The following is a 20,641-nucleotide window of genomic DNA, read 5'->3' as shown; positions in this document are numbered from 1 at the left end:
CTGGACTGGGGGTTGTCTGTCTGAAACGTGCTGTAGTTAGGGTGAAGCTATCCGTCCTCTCCTTCAGCATTGACACAAACACACACACACTGTTGTGGGCTTCAGCAAAGACTAATTCTCTAGCACGGTTTACTTCTCATACACTCAGCCAGCCATTCACTCAGCCAGCCAGCCATTCACTCAGCCAGCCAGTCGCTCAGCCAGCCAGCCAGCCAGTCGCTCAGCCAGCCAGCCAGTCAGTCGCTCAGCCAGCCAGCCAGTCAGTCGCTCAGCCAGCCAGCCAGTCAGTCGCTCAGCCAGCCAGCCAGTCAGTCGCTCAGCCAGCCATCCAGTCAGTCGCTCAGCCAGCCAGCCAGTCAGTCGCTCAGCCAGCCAGCCAGTCAGTCGCTCAGCCAGCCAGCCAGTCAGTCGCTCAGCCAGCCAGCCAGTCAGTCGCTCAGCCAGCCAGCCAGTCAGTCGCTCAGCCAGCCAGCCAGTCAGTCGCTCAGCCAGCCAGCCAGTCAGTCGCTCAGCCAGCCAGCCAGTCAGTCGCTCAGCCAGCCAGCCAGTCAGTCGCTCAGCGAGCCAGCCAGCCAGCCAGCCAGCCAGTCAGTCGCTCAGCCAGCCAGCCAGCCAGTCAGTCGCTCAGCGAGCCAGCCAGCCAGTCGCTCAGCGAGCCAGCCAGCCAGTCGCTCAGCCAGCCAGCCAGTCAGTCGCTCAGCCAGCCAGCCAGTCAGTCGCTCAGCCAGCCAGCCAGTCAGTCGCTCAGCCAGCCAGCCAGTCAGTCGCTCAGCCAGCCAGCCAGTCAGTCGCTCAGCCAGCCAGCCAGTCAGTCGCTCAGCCAGCCAGCCAGTCAGTCGCTCAGCCAGCCAGCCAGTCAGTCGCTCAGCCAGCCAGCCAGTCAGTCGCTCAGCCAGCCAGCCAGTCAGTCGCTCAGCCAGCCAGTCAGTCGCTCAGCGAGCCAGCCAGCCAGCCAGCCAGTCAGTCGCTCAGCCAGCCAGCCAGCCAGTCAGTCGCTCAGCGAGCCAGCCAGCCAGTCGCTCAGCGAGCCAGCCAGCCAGTCGCTCAGCGAGCCAGCCAGCCAGTCGCTCAGCCAGCCAGCCAGTCAGTCGCTCAGCCAGCCAGCCAGTCAGTCGCTCAGCCAGTCAGTCGCTCAGCCAGCCAGCCAGCCGCTCAGCCAGTCAGTCGCTCAGCCAGCCAGCCAGTCAGTCGCTCAGCCAGTCAGTCGCTCAGCCAGCCAGTCAGTCGCTCAGCCAGCCAGCCAGTCAGTCAGTCGCTCAGCCAGCCAGCCAGTCAGTCGCTCAGCCAGCCAGCCAGCCAGCCAGTCAGTCGCTCAGCCAGCCAGTCAGTCGCTCAGCCAGCCAGTCAGCCAGTCAGTCGCTCAGCCAGCCAGCCAGTCAGTCGCTCAGATAGCCAGCCAGCCAGCCAGCCAGCCAGCCAGCCAGCCAGCCAGCCAGCCAGTCAGTCAGTCAGTCGCTCAGCCAGCCAGCCAGTCAGTCAGTCACTCAGCCAGCCAGCCAGTCAGTCAGTCACTCAGCCAGCCAGCCAGCCACTCACCCAGCCAGCCAGCCAGCCAGTCAGGCTGTGCCCCTGCCCAGTCAAGTGAAATCCATAGATTAGGGTCTAATGAATTTATTTAAATTGACAAATTTCCTTCTTTGAACTGTAATTCAGTCAAATCTTTTAAATTGTTGCATTTTTAGTCAGTCGCTCAGTCAGTCGCTCAGCCAGCCAGTCAGCCGCCTAGCCAGCCAGCCAGTCAGCCGCTCAGCCAGCCAGCCAGTCAGTCGCTCAGCCAGCCAGCCAGTCAGTCGCTCAGCCAGCCAGCCAGTCAGTCGCTCAGCCAGCCAGCCAGCCAGTTAGTCAGTCGCTCAGCCAGTCAGTCGCTCAGCCAGCCAGCCAGTCAGTCAGTCACTCAGCCAGCCAGCCAGCCAGCCAGTCAGTCACTCAGCCAGCCAGCCAGCCAATTTATTTAAATTGAAAAATGTCCTTCTTTGAACTGTAATTCAGTCAAATCTTTTAAATTGTTGCATTTTTAAATCATTTTTGTTCAGCCAGTCAGTCGCTCAGCCAGCCAGTCGCTCAGCCAGCCAGCCAGTCAGTCAGTCAGTCGCTCAGCCAGCCAGCCACTCACTCACTCACTCACTCACTCACTCACTCACTCACTCACTCACTCAGCCACTCACTCACTCACTCACTCACTCACTCACTCAGCCACTCACTCACTCACTCACTCACTCACTCACTCACTCACTCACTCACTCACTCACTCACTCAGCCAGCCACTCTCTCACTCACTCAGCCAGCCCTCACTCACTCAGTCACTCACTCACTCACTCAGTCACTCACTCACTCAGTCACTCACTCACTCACTCAGCCAGCCACTCACTCAGCCAGCCACTCACTCACTCACTCAGCCACTCACTCACTCAGCCACTCACTCACTCAGTCACTCACTCACTCACTCACTCAGTCACTCACTCAGCCACTCACTCACTCAGCCACCACTCACTCACTCAGCCACTCACTCAGCCACTCACTCACTCAGCCACTCAGCCACTCAGCCACTCAGCCACTCACTCACTCACTCACTCAGCCACTCACTCACTCACCCACTCACTCACTCACTCACTCACTCACTCACTCACTCACCACCACTCACTCACTCACTCACTCACTCACTCACTCACTCACTCAGCCACTCACTCACTCACTCACCCAGCCAGCCATTCACTCACTCACTCACTCACTCACTCACTCACTCACTCACTCACTCACTCAGCCACTCAGCCACTCAGCCACTCACTCAGCCACTCACTCAGCCACTCACTCAGCCAGCCACTCAGCCAGCCACTCTCTCACTCACTCACTCAGCCAGCCACTCTCTCACTCACTCACTCAGCCAGCCACTCTCTCACTCACTCAGCCAGCCACTCACTCAGCCAGCCACTCACTCAGCCAGCCACTCACTCAGCCAGCCACTCACTCAGCCAGCCACTCACTCAGCCAGCCACTCACTCAGCCAGCCACTCACTCAGCCAGCCACTCACTCAGCCAGCCACTCACTCAGCCAGCCACTCACTCACTCACTCACTCACTCACTCACTCACTCACTCACTCACTCACTCACTCACTCACTCACTCACTCACTCACTCACTCACTCACTCACTCACTCAGCCACTCAGCCACACACTCACTCAGCCACTCACTCAGCCAGCCACTCACTCACTCAGTCACTCAGTCACTCAGTCACTCAGTCACTCAGTCACTCACTCACCCAGTCAGTCAGTCAGTCAGTCAGGCTGTGCCCCTGCCCAGTCAAATGAAATCCATAGATTAGGGTCTAATGAATTTATTTAAATTGACAAATTTCCTTCTTTGAACTGTAATTCAGTCAAATCTTTTAAATTGTTGCATTTTTACATCATTTTTGTTCAGTATAGTTAATTGCCTTGTCTTTCTGTCTCTGGTTGGATGATTACCTGAGGCATGTTTGATGGCCCTAATCCCCTGTTGGGAACCATGTTGTCATTTAGTGTATACGCGGTAGGAGAGAAAGAGCACATTTCAGACAGTTCATTCTAGGTCAGTGAACTGCTGAGATGTGCAGGTTTCTGGACCAAATAATCCTCTGCCTCCCAAACTGAAGCGGTTTTCATCTGTGATTCTGTGCTTGTGTCTGATGGAAGTCATTGCGTAGTGAATCCACTCCTCTCCTGATTCTGCACCATACGTACCGTAGTGCTCCTCTATCTTTCTATTGGTTGTCTTCCAGTCCAGCGAGCAGAGCGATTATTCACCGCGCCAGGCTTACGGGCAGAAATCCAATAAGTTGATTTGTACAGATTGAACGCGCCAGATACTCCGGTGAATCACGGTCTGAACATCACGTACATTTGAGCTTGTTGATCTGTGATGGTGATGTATGCGGTCCCATCCGACGCTAAACTTACTGGACACGGCCATAACTCTCCTCTCTGTTTATATATAGGACCCACACTGAGACTGCTTCACAAATACTGCTCTATTGTCTATGTAGTACACTTAGGGTCTGGTCAAAATATACAGTGTGCTGACATCATTCTCCCTGGGATAATGTAGCAAAGAGGTAGTCCAAATCATCTCTGCCATGTCGTCGCTAACGACTGGATACAACACACACATTACAGTTCAGATTATTGGACTCATATGTGTCCTGACTGAGGACGGGTTAGTGTATTACTCATATGTGTTCTGGTTGTCTGGTTCAGTGGGCCGGGGCTCTAACTGGTTGCCTGGTTCAGTGGGGCTCTAACTGGTTGCCTGGTTCAGTGGGGCTCTAACTGGTTGCCTGGTTCAGTGGGGCTCTAACTGGTTGTCTGGTTCAGTGGGGCTCTAACTGGTTGTCTGGTTCAGTGGGGCTCTAACTGGTTGTCTGGTTCAGTGGGCCTGGGCTCTAACTGGTTGTCTGGTTCAGTGGGGCTCTAACTGGTGTGTCAGTGGGGCTCTAACTGGTTGTCTGGTTCAGTGGGCCTGGGCTCTAACTGGTTGTCTGGTTCAGTGGGGCTCTAACTGGTTGTCTGGTTCAGTGGGGCTCTAACTGGTTGTCTGGTTCAGTGGGCGGGGCTCTAACTGGTTGTCTGGTTCAGTGGGGCTCTAACTGGTTGTCTGGTTCAGTGGGGCTCTAACTGGTTGCTGGTTCAGTGGGCCTGGGCTCTAACTGGTTGTCTGGTTCAGTGGGCCGGGGCTCTAACTGGTTGTCTGGTTCAGTGGGCCTGGGCTCTAACTGGTTGTCTGGTTCAGTGGGCCTGGGCTCTAACTGGTTGTCTGGTTCAGTGGGCCTGGGCTCTAACTGGTTGTCTGGTTCAGTGGGCCTGGGCTCTAACTGGTTGTCTGGTTCAGTGGGCCTGGGCTCTAACTGGTTGTCTGGTTCAGTGGGGCTCTAACTGGTTGTCTGGTTCAGTGGGGCTCTAACTGGTTGTCTGGTTCAGTGGGGCTCTAACTGGTTGTCTGGTTCAGTGGGGCTCTAACTGGTTGTCTGGTTCAGTGGGGCTCTAACTGGTTGTCTGGTTCAGTGGGGCTCTAACTGGTTGTCTGGTTCAGTGGGCCGGGCTCTAACTGGTTGTCTGGTTCAGTGGGCCTGGGCTCTAACTGGTTGTCTGGTTCAGTGGGGCTCTAACTGGTTGTCTGGTTCAGTGGGGCTCTAACTGGTTGTCTGGTTCAGTGGGGCTCTAACTGGTTGTCTGGTTCAGTGGGGCTCTAACTGGTTGTCTGGTTCAGTGGGGCTCTAACTGGTTGTCTGGTTCAGTGGGGCTCTAACTGGTTGTCTGGTTCAGTGGGGCTCTAACTGGTTGTCTGGTTCAGTGGGGCTCTAACTGGTTGTCTGGTTCAGTGGGGCTCTAACTGGTTGTCTGGTTCAGTGGGCCTGGGCTCTAACTGGTTGTCTGGTTCAGTGGGCCGGGGCTCTAACTGGTTGTCTGGTTCAGTGGGGCTCTAACTGGTTGTCTGGTTCTGTGGGCCGAGGCTCTAACTAGCTGTTGACAGCTGAGCTAAGCTGCTTTAGCCTCACCCTTGTTACCCTGCCCCTGTTCTGTGTCCCTCTGGACCCTCCAAAGGCAGTGAGACTAATGACCAGTGATGGGCTCCAGCCCATTCCCATTCCAAGCCCCAGCCAAGACCAGCCCGAGCCAAGCCCAGCTCCCAGCCCAACCTGGGCCCAGCCCCCAAACCAAGCCCAGTTCCAGCCTCGCCGCCTTTCCAGCTAAAACACCACCTCCTCTGTATCCCCTCCTCCCCCTGCAGCCAAAGATAAATCAGAGAAGATATTCGCCCTGTCGTTTGTGAAGCTGATGAGGTACGATGGGACGACCCTGAGGGACGGAGAGCACGATCTCATCGTATACAAGGTAGGTAATATAACACCACCTCATCATATACAGTGTAGGTAATATAACACCACCTCATCATATACAGTGTAGGTAATATAACACCACCTCATCATATACAGGTAATATAACACCACCTCATCGTATACAGGTAATATAACACCACCTCATCATATACAGGGTAGGTAATATAACACCACCTCATCATAACAGGGTAGGTAATATAACACCACCTCATCGTATACAGGTAATATAACACCACCTCATCATATACAGGATAGGTAATATAACACCACGTCATCGTATACAGGGTAGGTCATACAACACCACCTCATCATATACAGGTAATATAACACCACCTCATCATTTACAGGGTAGGTAATATAACACCACCTCATCGTATACATGTAATATAACACCACCTCATCATATACATGCTAGGTAATATAACACCACATCATATACAGGGTAGGTAATATAACACCACCTCATCGTATACAGGTAATATAACACCACCTCATCATATACAGGGTAGGTAATATAACACCATCTCATCGTATACAGGGTAGATAATATAACACCACCATCATATACAGGTAATATAACACCACCTCATCATATACAGGGTAGGTCATACAACACCACCTCATCATATACAGGTAATATAACACCACCTCATCGTATACAGGGTAGGTAATATAACACCACCTCATCATATACAGGGTAGGTAATATAACACCACCTCATCATATACAGGGTAGGTGATTTAACACCAACTCATCATATACAGGGTAGGTATATTACACCACCTCATCGTATACAGGTAATATAACACCACCTCATCATTTACAGGGTAGGTAATATAACAACACCTCATCGTATACAAGTAATATAACACCACCTCATCATATACAGGGTAGGTAATATAACACCACCTCATCATATACAGGGTAGGTCATATAACACCACCTCATCATATACAGGGTAGGTAATATAACACCACCTCATCATATACAGAGTAGGTAATATAACAACATCTCATCGTATACAGGGTAGGTAATATAACACCACCTCATCGTATACAGGGTAGGTAATATAACACCACATCATATACAGGGTAGGTCATATAACACCACCTCACCATATACAGGGTAGGTAATATAACACCACCTCATCATATACAGGTAATATAACACCATCTAATCGTATACAGGGTAGGTAATATAACACCACCTCATCATATAGAGGGTAGGTAATTTTAACACCACCTCATCATATACAGGTAATATTACACCACCTCATCATATACAGGTAATATTACACCACCTCATCATATACAGGGTAGGTAATATAACACCACCTCATCATATACAGGGTAGGTAATATAACACCACCTCATCATATACAAGGTAGGTAATATAACACCACCTCATCCTATACAGGTAATCTAACACCATCTCATCATATACAGGGTAGGTAATATAACACCACCTCATCATATAAAGGGTAGGTAATATAACACCACCTCATCATATACAGGGTAGGCAATATAACACCACCTCATCATATACAGGGTAGGTAATATAACACCACCTCATCATATACAGGGAAGGTCATTTAACACCACCTCATCATATACAGGGTAGGTAATATTACACCACCTCATCGTATACAGGTAATATAACACCACCTCATCATTTACAGGGTAGGTAATATAACAACACCTCATCGTATACAGGTAATATAACACCACCTCATCATATACAGGGTAGGTAATATAACACCACCTCATCATATACAGGGTAGGTAATATAACACCACCTCATCATTTACAGGGTAGGTATTATATATAACACCACCTCATCGTATACAGGTAATATAACACCACCTCATCATATACAGGGTAGGTAATATAACACCACCTCATCATATACAGGGTAGGTAATATATAACACCACCTCATCGTATACAGGTAATATAACACCACCTCATCATATACAGGGTAGGTAATATAACACCATCTCATCGTATACAGGGTAGGTAATATAACACCACCTCATCATATACAGGTAATATAACACCACCTCATCATATACAGGGTAGGTATATAACACCACCTCATCATATACAGGGTAGGTATTATAACACCACCTCATCATATACAGGGTAGGTAATATAACACAACCTCATCATATACAGGGTAGGTATAATAACACCACCTCATCATATACAGGGTAGGTATTATAACACCACCTCATCATATACAGGTTAGGCAATATAACACCACCTCATCGTATACAGGTAATATAACACCACCTCATCATATACAGGTAATATAACACCACCTCATCACATACAGGGTAGGTTATTTTACACCACCTCATCGTATACAGGTAATATAACACCACCTCATCGTATACATGGTAGGTCATATAACACCACCTCATCATATACAGGGTAGGTCATATAACACCACCTCATCACATACAGGGTAGGTTATATAACACCACCTCATCATTTACAGGGTAGGTAATATAACACCACCTCATCGTATAAAGGATAGGTCATATAACACCAGCTCATCATATACAGGTACTATAACACCACCTCATCATATACAGGGTATGTAATATAACACCATCTCATCGTATACAGGGTAGGTAATATAACACTACCTCATCATATACAGGTAATATAACACCACCTCATCATATACAGGGTAGGCAATATAACACCATCTCATCATATACAGGGTAGGTAATATAACACCACCTCATCATATACAGGGTAGGTAATATAACACCACCTCATCATATACAGGGTAGGTAATATTACACCACCTCATCGTATACAGGTAATATAACACCACCTCATCGTATACATGGTAGGTCATATAACACCACCTCATCATATACAGGGTAGGTAATATAACACCACCTCATCATATACAGGGTAGGCAATGTAACACCACCTCATCATATACATGTAATATAACACCACCTCATCGTATACAGGGTAGGTAATATAACACCACCTCATCATATACAGGTAATATAACACCACCTCATCATATACAGGGTAGGTATTATAACAGCACCTCATCATATACAGGGTAGGTATTATAACACCACCTCATCATATACAGGGTAGGTAATATAACACCACCTCATCATAAACAGGGTAGGTAATATAACACCACCTCATCATATACAGGGTAGGTATAAAAACACCACCTCATCATATACAGGGTAGGTATTATAACACCACCTCATCATATACAGGTTAGGCAATATAACACCACCTCATCATATACAGTGTATGTAATATAACACCACCTCATCGTATACAGGTAATATAACACCACCTCATCGTATACAGGTAATATAACACCACCTCATCATATACAGGTAATATAACACCACCTCATCATATACAGGGTAGGTTATTTTACACCACCTCATCGTATGACAGGTAATATAACACCACCTCATCGTATACATGGTAGGTCATATAACACCACCTCATCATATACAGGGTAGGTCATATAACACCACCTCATCACATACAGGGTAGGTTATATAACACCACCTCATCATTTACAGGGTAGGTATATAACACCACCTCATCATATAAAGGGTAGGTCATATAACACCACCTCAACATATACAGGGTAGGTGATATAACACCACCTCATCATATACAGGTGATAAAACACCACCTCATCACATACAGGGTAGGTTTTTTTACACCACCTCATCGTATGACAGGTAATATAACACCACCTCATCGTATACATGGTAGGTCATATAACACCACCTCATCATATACAGGGTAGGTCATATAACACCACCTCATCACATACAGGGTAGGTTATATAACACCACCTCATCATTTACAGGGTAGGTAATATAACACCACCTCATCGTATAAAGGGTAGGTCATATAACACCACCTCAACATATACAGGGTAGGTAATATAACACCACCTCATCGTATAAAGGGTAGGTCATATAACACCACCTCAACATATACAGGGTAGGTGATATAACACCACCTCATCATATACAGGTAATATAACACCACCTCATCACATACAGGGTAGGTTATTTTACACCACCTCATCGTATGACAGGTAATATAACACCACCTCTTCGTATACATGGTAGGTCATATAACACCACCTCATCATATACAGGGTAGGTCATATAACACCACCTCATCACATACAGGGTAGGTTATATAACACCACCTCATCATTTACAGGGTAGGTAATATAACACCACCTCATCGTATAAAGGGTAGGTCATATAACACCACCTCAACATATACAGGGTAGGTGATATAACACCACCTCATCATATACAGGTAATATAACACCACCTCATCACATACAGGGTAGGTTTTTTTACACCACCTCATCGTATGACAGGTAATATAACACCACCTCATCGTATACATGGTAGGTCATATAACACCACCTCATCATATACAGGGTAGGTCATATAACACCACCTCATCACATACAGGGTAGGTTATATAACACCACCTCATCATTTACAGGGTAGGTAATATAACACCACCTCATCGTATAAAGGGTAGGTCATATAACACCACCTCAACATATACAGGGTAGGTAATATAACACCACCTCATCGTATAAAGGGTAGGTCATATAACACCACCTCAACATATACAGGGTAGGTGATATAACACCACCTCATCATATACAGGTAATATAACACCACCTCATCACATACAGGGTAGGTTATTTTACACCACCTCATCGTATGACAGGTAATATAACACCACCTCTTCGTATACATGGTAGGTCATATAACACCACCTCATCATATACAGGGTAGGTCATATAACACCACCTCATCACATACAGGGTAGGTTATATAACACCACCTCATCATTTACAGGGTAGGTAATATAACACCACCTCATCGTATAAAGGGTAGGTCATATAACACCACCTCATCATATACAGGGTAGAACATATAACACCACGGACAAGGTATATTTGTATCTTTAATTCTGTGTTCTATGACCCCCAGGCGGAGGCTAAGAAGCTGGAGGACTCGTCTCTGTACCTGAACGTTCCTGCTACCAAGGTGGAGCTGGAGGAGAAGGGCTTGTCCACCACAGGGAAGGGCACACACAACCTGGGCAACTGTACCATCAGCAAGGACTTTTTCCAGATAGCAACCCTGGTGTGTTCTACCAAGCTCACACAGAACGGTAAAAAGACTCTCTCTCCCTCTAGCCCAATACAGCATCGCCTCCTGCCTTCTCTCCCTCCTCTACTCTCTCTCCCTCTCTCTCTCTCCCTCCCTCCCTCCAGCCCTCCCTACTTCTCTCTCTCTCTCTTCACCTTTCTCTCTCCTTCCAGCCCTCCTTACTTCTCTCTCTCCACATCCTTCTCTCCACCTCTCTCTCTCCCTCCAGCCCTCCCTACTTCTCTCTCTCCACCTCTCGCTCTCTCCCTCTCCCTCCAGCCCTCCCTACTTCTCTCGCTCTCTCCACCTTTCTCTCTCCCTCCAGCCCTCCCTACTTCTCTCTCTCTCTACCGTTCTCTCTCTCTCCATCTCTCTCTCTGTACCATTGAACACCTCATTATAACTCTATAGAATGATATGTTCCTCATCTAGGACTGTACCATTGAACACCTCATCATAACTATATAGAATGATATCAGCCTCATCTAGGACTGTACCATTGAACACCTCATTATATCTCTATAGAATTATATCAGCCTTATCTAGGACTGTACCATTGAACACCTCATTATATCTCTATAGAATGATATCAGCCTCATCTAGGACTGTACCATTGAACACCTCATTATAACTCTATAGAATGACATGGGCCTCATCTAGGACTGTACCATTGAACACCTCATTATAACTATATAGAATGATATCAGCCTCATCTAGGACTGTACCATTGAACACCTCATTATAACTATATAGAATGATATGTCCCTCATCTAGGACTGTACCATTGAATACCTCATTATAACTATATAGAATGTGTATTGTTAGACTGGTTGCTTTGTGCTGTGAACTTGACTCTTGACTTCTGGGATTCATGGCTTCCTCTCCTTTTGAGTATCTGTGAACTAAACAGCCATTTGTCAGAAGAATGAACCAAACAGTAGGATGGTTTTCAATCTGTCTCGGCCTACAAGATGGGATGAACATGGCAATAAAGGCGAGATGAAAAACTGAAGCAATGAGAACAAAGACCAGGGGAAGACTGGGGCACTGACTGCAACAGCCCATCTTTTGGCACTTTAAATTCATAGTTTTTACTAGCCTACAGCCGTTTCCCGTCCGTCCCACCATAAAGACACATTGTGAATAAAGAGCTTTCTGACTCAGATCATGTGAAACAGTGGAGATGGAGAATTAAAAGAGAATTTCTGCTATGCTCCCAGGGAACCATTGAAGCAACTCAGTATTGTGTAAGTACAGCTTCATTACAGTCCAGTCACATAGCAGCTATATGCAGCAGTTCTCTCTCTCTCTCTCTACACACCTCTTCTCTCAGGAATGAGAGGCTGCAGCAGAACACAAGGCTGCATCCTACACCCTATATAGAGCACTGCTTTTGACCAGAGCCCAGAGCCCATGGGGAATAAGGGAGCCTTTTGAAGTGTAGATGTAGACAAAGGTGCATTGCTTTTCCCCTCCCTGTATGGTGACAGAACTTTGTCCTGACTTTCTTCTCTCTGCTGTGTTTCTACTGCTGTGCTGCTCTTCTCTCTCTGCTGTGGTTCTACTGCTGTGCTGCTCTTCTCTCTCTGCTGTGTTTCTACTGCTGTGCTGCTCTTCTCTCTGCTGTGTTTCTACTGCTGTGCTGCTCTTCTCTCTACTGTGTTTCTACTGCTGTGCTGCTCTTCTCTCTGCTGTGTTTCTACTGCTGTGCTGCTCTTCTCTCTACTGTGTTTCTACTGCTGTGCTGCTCTTCTCTCTGCTGTGTTTCTGCTGCTGTTCTGCTCTTCTCTCTACTGTGTTTCTACTGCTGTGCTGCTCTTCTCTCTCTACTGTGTTTCTACTGTTGTGCTGCTCTTCTCTCTCTCCTGTGGTTCTACTGCTGTGCTGCTCTTCTCTCTCCTGTGTTTCTACTGCTGTGCTGCTCTTCTCTCTACTGTGTTTCTACTGTTGTGCTGCTCTTCTCTCTCTCCTGTGGTTCTACTGCTGTGCTGCTCTTCTCTCTCTCCTGTGGTTCTACTGCTCTGCTACTCTTCTCTCTCCTGTGTTTCTACTGCTGTGCTGCTTTTCTCCTGTGTTTCTACTGCTGTGCTGCTCTTCTCTATCTACTGTGTTTCTACTGCTGTGCTGCTCTTCTCTCTCTCCTGTGTTTCTACTGCTGTGCTGCTCTTCTCTCTCTCCTGTGTTTCTACTGCTGTGCTGCTCTTCTCTCTCTCCTGTGTTTCTACTGCTGTGCTGCTCTTCTCTATCTACTGTGTTTCTACTGCTGTGCTGCTCTTCTCTCTCTCCTGTGTTTCTACTGCTGTGCTGCTCTTCTCTCTCTCCTGTGTTTCTACTGCTGTGCTGCTCTTCTCTCTCTCCTGTGTTTCTACTGCTGTGCTGCTCTTCTCTATCTCCTGTGTTTCTACTGCTGTGCTGCTCTTCTCTCTCTCCTGTGTTTCTACTGCTGTGCTGCTCTTCTCTCTCTCCTGTGTTTCTACTGCTGTGCTGCTCTTCTCTCTCTCCTGTGTTTCTACTGCTGTGCTGCTCTTCTCTATCTACTGTGTTTCTACTGCTGTGCTGCTCTTCTCTCTCTCCTGTGTTTCTACTGCTGTGCTGCTCTTCTCTCTCCTGTGTTTCTACTGCTGTGCTGCTCTTCTCTCTCTCCTGTGTTTCTACTGCTGTGCTGCTCTTCTCTCTGTCCCTCTGAGTGAAGTGTCCATAACAATATGAAGCCACTCTGCTGCTGGCGCCCACAGAAATAAAACAGGTAAAGAAGGCCATGCAGAGACACAGTTTGCGGACAAAATGGCACCCTATTCCCTATGTTGTGCACTACTTTTGACTAGAGCCCTATGGACCCCTATTGACCCTGGTCAAAAGTAGTGCACTAAATAGGGAAGATGATGCCATTTAGGACACATGGTTTCTGCAGAAGTACCTGGGTGTATTAAATCAACAGGAGGTTGATGGCTTGACGTACAGAATGGTCTTAGTGGAGGGACAGAGAGCTTCTCTCTGATGTGGAATCTGATCTGCAGGACAACATTGATACACACTCTAGAATGGACCACACTACACAGTGTTATAATTCTAGTGAATGGTGTGGTCCATTCACTAGAATTATAACACTGTGTGGTGTGGTCCATTCGCCAGAATTATAACACTGTGTGGTGTGGTCCATTCACTAGAATTATAACACTGTGTGGTGTGGTCCATTCGCCAGAATTATAACACTGTGTGGTGTGGTCCATTCACTAGAATTATAACACTGTGGTGTTGTCCATTCACTAGAATTATAACACTGTGTGGTGTTGTCCATTCACTAGAATTATAACACTGTGTGGTGTGGTCCATTGACTAGAATTATAACACTGTGTGGTGTGGTCCATTTCACTAGAATTATAACACTGTGTGGTGTGGTCCATTCACTAGAATTATAACACTGTGTGGTGTGGTCCATTTCACTAGAATTATAACACTGTGTGGTGTGGTCCATCCACCAGAATTATAACACTGTGTGGTGTGGTCCATTTCACTATAATTATAACACTGTGTGGTGTGGTCCATTTCACTAGAATTATAACACTGTGTGGTGTTGGACGTTCACTAGAATTATAACACTGTAGCAGTGTAATGTAAGAGATGGCAACAGCATCCAACTACACCCCTGTACCCAGAACCCTGCCAGAACCCTGCCAGAACCCTGCATGTGATGGGAGAAGTCAGACCTGTGTCCTCTCCTCTGTTGATTCCTGATGCCTGATGTTGGCCCTACTGTCAATGTGTTATATGACCCCCAGAGGTACACAGGCCACTTTCCTCTGTAGCTTTAATGAAGATGCAGCTATGTGCGAACCTGTAGTTTGGCTTGTTGTTATTCTGCCTCGGGAACATCGGTCTAAATAAGATGCAGAAGGAAGAACTTTCAGAATGCCTCTAATGAGGAACACCAAGGAGCGGAGGAAGACTTGTCACAATATGGATCTCAGGCACCTGCATTCAAACTGCTGGTCAGCGTGGAGTCACCCAAACTGCTGGTAAGCATGGAGTCACCCAAACTGCTGGTTAGCGTGTGAGCCACAGGCCTTCCCTGTGGCTCAGTTGGTAGAGCATGGTGTTTGCAACGCCAGGGTTGTGGGTTCAATTCCCACGGGGGGCCAGTACGAACACAAAAAAAAAGACATGAAATGTATGCATTCACTACTGTAAGTCGCTCTGGATAAGAGCGTCTGCTAAATGACTAAACTGTAATGGTTAGCGTGGAGTCACCCAAACTGCTGGTCAGCGTGGAGTCACCCAAACTGCTGGTCAGCGTGGAGTCACCCAAACTGCTGGTCGGCGTGGAGTCACCCAAACTGCTGGTCAGCGTGGAGTCACCCAAACTGCTGGTCAGCGTGGAGTCACCCAAACTGCTGGTCAGCGTGGAGTCACCCAAACTGCTGGTCAGCGTGGAGTCACCCAAACTGCTGGTTAGCGTGGAGTCACCCAAACTGCTGGTCGGCGTGGAGTCACCCAAACTGCTGGTCGGCGTGGAGTCACCCAAACTGCTGGTCAGCGTGGAGTCACCCAAACTGCTGGTCGGCGTGGAGTCACCCAAACTGCTGGTCAGCGTGGAGTCACCCAAACTGCTGGTCGGCGTGGAGTCACCCAAACTGCTGGTCAGCGTGGAGTCACCCAAACTGCTGGTCGGCGTGGAGTCACCCAAACTGCTGGTTAGCGTGGAGTCACCCAAACTGCTGGTCAGCGTGGAGTCACCCAAACTGCTGGTCGGCGTGGAGTCACCCAAACTGCTGGTCAGCGTGGAGTCACCCAAACTGCTGGTCAGCATCCTCCCCCCTACTGTATTACACACCACACACTCCATCCTCCCCCCTACTGTATTACACACCCTCCATCCTCCCCCCTACTGTATTACACACCCTCCATCCTCCCCCTACTACACACACTCCATCCTCACTCCTACTGTATTACACACCCTCCATCCTCCCCCCTACTGTATTACACACCCTCCATCCTCCCCCCTACTGTATTACACACCCTCCATCCTCCCCCCTACTGTATTACACACCCTCCATCCTCCCCCCTACTGTATTACACACCCTCTATCCTCCCCCCTACTGTATTACACACCCTCCATCCTCCCCCCTACTGTATTACACACCCTCCATCCTCCCCCTACTGTATTAGACACCCTCCATCCTCCCCCCTACTGTATTACACACACTCCATCCTCCCCCCTACTGTATTACACACACTCCATCCTCCCCCCTACTGTATTACACACCCTCCATCCTCCCCCTACTGTATTACACACCCTCATCCTCCCCCCTACTGTATTACACACACTCCATCCTCCCCCTGCTGTATTACACACCCTCCATCCTCCCCCCTGCTGTATTACACACCCTCCATCCTCCCCCCTACTGTATTACACACCCTCCATCCTCCCCCCTACTGTATTACACACCCTCATCCTCCCCTCTACTGTATTACACACCCTCCATCCTCCCCCTCTACTGTATTACACACCCTCCATCCTCCCCCCTACTATATTACACACCCTCCATCCTCCCCCCTACTGTATTACACACCCTCCATCCTCCCCCCTACTGTATTACACACCCTCCATCCTCCCCCTTACTACACACCCTCCATCCTCCCCCCTACTGTACTACACACCCTCCATCCTCCCCCTACTGTACTACACACCCTCCATCCTCCCCCCCTACTACACACCCTCCATCCTCCCCCTACTACACACCCTCCATCCTCCCCCTACTGTACTACACACCCTCCATCCTCCCCCCTACTGTACTACACACCCTCCATCCTCCCCCCTACTACACACCCTCCATCCTCCCCCCTACTGTATTACACACCCTCCATCCTCCCCCCTACTGTATTACACACCCTCCATCCTCCCCCTACTATATTACACACCCTCTATCCTCCCCCCTACTGTATTACATACCCTCCACCCTCCCCCCTACTATATTACACACCCTCCATCCTCCCCCCTACTGTATTACACACCCTCCATCCTCCCCCCTACTATATTACACACCCTCCATCCTCCCCCTACTATATTACACACCCTCCATCCTCCCCCCTACTACACACCCTCCATCCTACCCCCTACTGTATTACACACCCTCCATCCTCCCCCTACTATATTACACACCCTCCATCCTCCCCCCTACTACACACCCTCCATCCTACCCCCTACTGTATTACACACCCTCCATCCTCCCCCCTACTATATTACACACCCTCCATCCTCCCCCCTACTGTATTACACACACTCCATCCTCCCCCTGCTGTATTACACACCCTCCATCCTCCCCCTGCTGTATTACACACCCTCCATCCTCCCCCTACTGTATTACACACCCTCCATCCTCCCCCCTACTGTATTACACACCCTCCATCCTCCCCCTTACTACACACCCTCCATCCTCCCCCCTACTGTACTACACACCCTCCATCCTCCCCCTACTGTACTACACACCCTCCATCCTCCCCCCTACTGTACTACACACCCTCCATCCTCCCCCTACTACACACCCTCCATCCTCCCCCTACTACACACCCTCCATCCTCCCCCTACTACACACCCTCCATCCTCCCCCCTACTGTACTACATACCCTCCACCCTCCCCCTACTATATTACACACCCTCCATCCTCCCCCTACTGTATTACACACCCTCCATCCTCCCCCCTACTGTATTACACACCCTCCATCCTCCCCCCTACTATATTACACACCCTCCATCCTCCCCCCTACTACACACCCTCCATCCTACCCCCTACTGTATTACACACCCTCCATCCTCCCCCCTACTATATTACACACCCTCCATCCTCCCCCCTACTACACACCCTCCATCCTACCCCCTACTGTATTACACACCCTCCATCCTCACCCCCTACTATATTACACACCCTCCATCCTCCCCCCTACTACACACCCTCCATCCTCCCCCCTACTATATTACACACCCTCCATCCTCCCCCCTACTATATTACACACCCTCCATCCTCCCCCCTACTGTATTACACACCCTCCACCCTCCCCCTACTATATTACACACCCTCCACCCTCCCCCTACTATATTACACACCCTCCATCCTCCCTCTACTATATTACATACCCTCCACCCTACTATATTACACACCCTCCATCCTCCCCCCTACTGTATTACACACCCTCCATCCTCCCCCCTACTGTATTACACACCCTCCATCCTCCCCCTACTGTATTACACACCCTCCATCCTCCCCCCTACTACACACCCTCCATCCTCCCCTTACTATATTACACACCCTCCATCCTCCCCCCTACTGTATTACACACCCTCCATCCTCCCCTACTATATTACACACCCTCCATCCTCCCCCTACTATATTACACACCCTCCATCCTCCCCCTACTGTATTACACACCCTCCATCCTCCCCCTACTGTATTACACACCCTCCATCCTCCCCCTACTGTATTACACACCCTCCATCCTCCCCCTACTGTATTACACACCCTCCATCCTCCCCCTACTGTATTACACACCCTCCATCCTCCCCCTACTATATTACACACCCTCCATCCTCCCCCCTACTATATTACACACCCTCCATCCTCCCCCCTACTGTATTACACACCCTCCATCCTCCCCCCTACTATATAACACACCCTCCATCCTCCCCCTACTGTATTACACACCCTCCATCCTCCCCCCTACTATATTACACACCCTCCATCCTCCCCCTACTATATTACACACCCTCCACCCTCCCCCCCATTTCATTGATCTTAATGGAAGCGTTACTGGTGGTTTCCTCTACCTCATCTCAGTTTAAATATCTTTAATGTGGTTCCCTGTGGACAGCCAGACAGCTTCACGGATATCCCAGAGTCCCCAGCCTCTTTCCATCTGAGATGAAACTCTCCTTTTAATTAAGCTAGAGTTATGTGTCCGCCAGCCCTGAGAGCTGACAGTATTGGTGAGGTGAAGAGAAGTGGCTGTGGTCTCTTCTCTTCCCAGGGTGTTGGCTCTGCCATCGTGAGACTTTGTCACAGGCAGGAGGACAGCTTGAGAACTAGCGAGATGAAATGACCTGAGAGATCGTCTGCTGTGCCTCCTCTCTACTTGTAGTGGTCAGAAAAACAGACGTAGGAGCCTTGTGGAGCCCCTCTGCTCTGCTCATCCACCTCCCTCTCTCCCCTGCTGGCTGAGCCCCTCTCCTCTGCTCATCCACCTCACTCTCCCCCCTGCTGGCTGAGCCCCTCTCCTCTGCTCATCCACCTCACTCTCTCCCCTGCTGGCTGAGCCCCTCTCCTCTGCTCATCCACCTCACTCTCCCCCCTGCTGGCTGAGCCCCTCTCCTCTGCTCATCCACCTCACTCTCTCCCCCTGCTGGCTGAGCCCCTCTCCTCTGCTCATCCACGTCCCTCTCTCCCCTGCTGGCTGAGCCCCTCTCCTCTGCTCATCTACCTCCCTCTTCCCCCTGCTGGCTGAGCCCCTCTCCTCTGCTCATCCACCTCCCTCTCCCCCCTGCTGGCTGAGCCCCTCTCCTCTGCTCATCCACCTCACTCTCCCCCTGCTGGCTGAGCCCCTCTGCTCTCCTCATCCACCTCACTCTCCCCCTGCTGGCTGAGCCCCTCTCCTCTGCTCACTCTCCCCCTTGCTGGCTGAGCCACTCTCCTCTCATCATCCACCTCACTCTCCCCCTGCTGGCTGAGTCTCTCTCATCCACCTCACTCCCCCCCTGCTGGCTGAGTCCCTCTCCTCATCCACCTCACTCTCCCCCCTGCTGGCTGAGTCCCTCTCCTCATCCATCTCACTCTCCCCCCGCTGGCTGAGTCCGTCTCCTCTGCTCTGCTCATCCACCTTCCTCTCCCCTCTGCTGGCTGAGTCCCTCTCCTCTCCTCATCCACCTCCCTCTCCCCCTGCTGGCTGAGCCCCTCTCCTCTCCTCATCCACCTCCCTCTCCCCTCTGCTGGCTGAGCCCCTCTCCTCTGCTCATCCACCTCACTCTCCCCCTGCTGGCTGAGCCCCTCTCCTCTCCTCATCCACCTCACTCTCCCCTCTGCTGGCTGAGCCCCTCTGCTCTCCTCATCCACCTCCCTCTCCCCTCTGCTGGCTGAGCCCCTCTCCTCTCCTCATCCACCTCACTCTCCCCTCTGCTGGCTGAGCCCCTCTCCTCTCCTCATCCACCTCCCTCTCCCCTCTGCTGGCTGAGCCCCTCTCCTCTCCTCATCCACCTCACTCTCCCCTCTGCTGGCTGAGCCCCTCTCCTCTCCTCTCCTCATCCACCTCCCTCTCCCCCCTGCTGGCTGAGCCCCTCCTCTCCTCATCCACCTCCCTCTCCCCCCTGCTGGCTGAGCCCCTCTCCTCTCCTCATCCACCTCCCTCTCCCCCTGCTGGCTGAGTCCCTCTGCTCTCCTCATCCACCTCCCTCTCCCCTCTGCTGGCTGAGTCCCTCTGCTCTCCTCATCCACCTCCCTCTCCCCCTGCTGGCTGAGTCCCTCTCCTCTCCTCTCCTCTCCTCTCCTCTCCTCTCCTCTCCTCTCCTCTCCTCTCCTCTCCTCTCCTCTCCT

At 49.9% G+C, this 20,641-nt stretch overlaps 1 protein-coding gene across 10 annotated transcripts in view; it reads left to right on the top strand.

Moving 5' to 3' along the window:
* The window catches only part of LOC106613940 (dedicator of cytokinesis protein 1), a 729,054-nt gene that overhangs the window by 136,458 nt on the left and 571,955 nt on the right, over positions 1-20,641 (top strand). For all 10 annotated transcript variants that reach the window (XM_045701156.1, XM_045701154.1, XM_045701151.1 and 7 more), the window contains exons 17-18: positions 5,762-5,865; positions 10,905-11,088. In XM_045701156.1, the coding sequence (XP_045557112.1) occupies positions 5,762-5,865; positions 10,905-11,088 (288 nt within the window). The remainder of the gene's footprint in view (positions 1-5,761; positions 5,866-10,904; positions 11,089-20,641) is intronic.

Source organism: Salmo salar, chromosome ssa18, assembly GCF_905237065.1.
Source record: "Salmo salar chromosome ssa18, Ssal_v3.1, whole genome shotgun sequence".
In the NCBI taxonomy this organism is placed as follows: Eukaryota; Metazoa; Chordata; class Actinopteri; order Salmoniformes; family Salmonidae; genus Salmo; species Salmo salar.
Note: the sequence above shows the minus strand (reverse complement) of the source record. Positions and strands in the feature narration are given on the sequence as shown.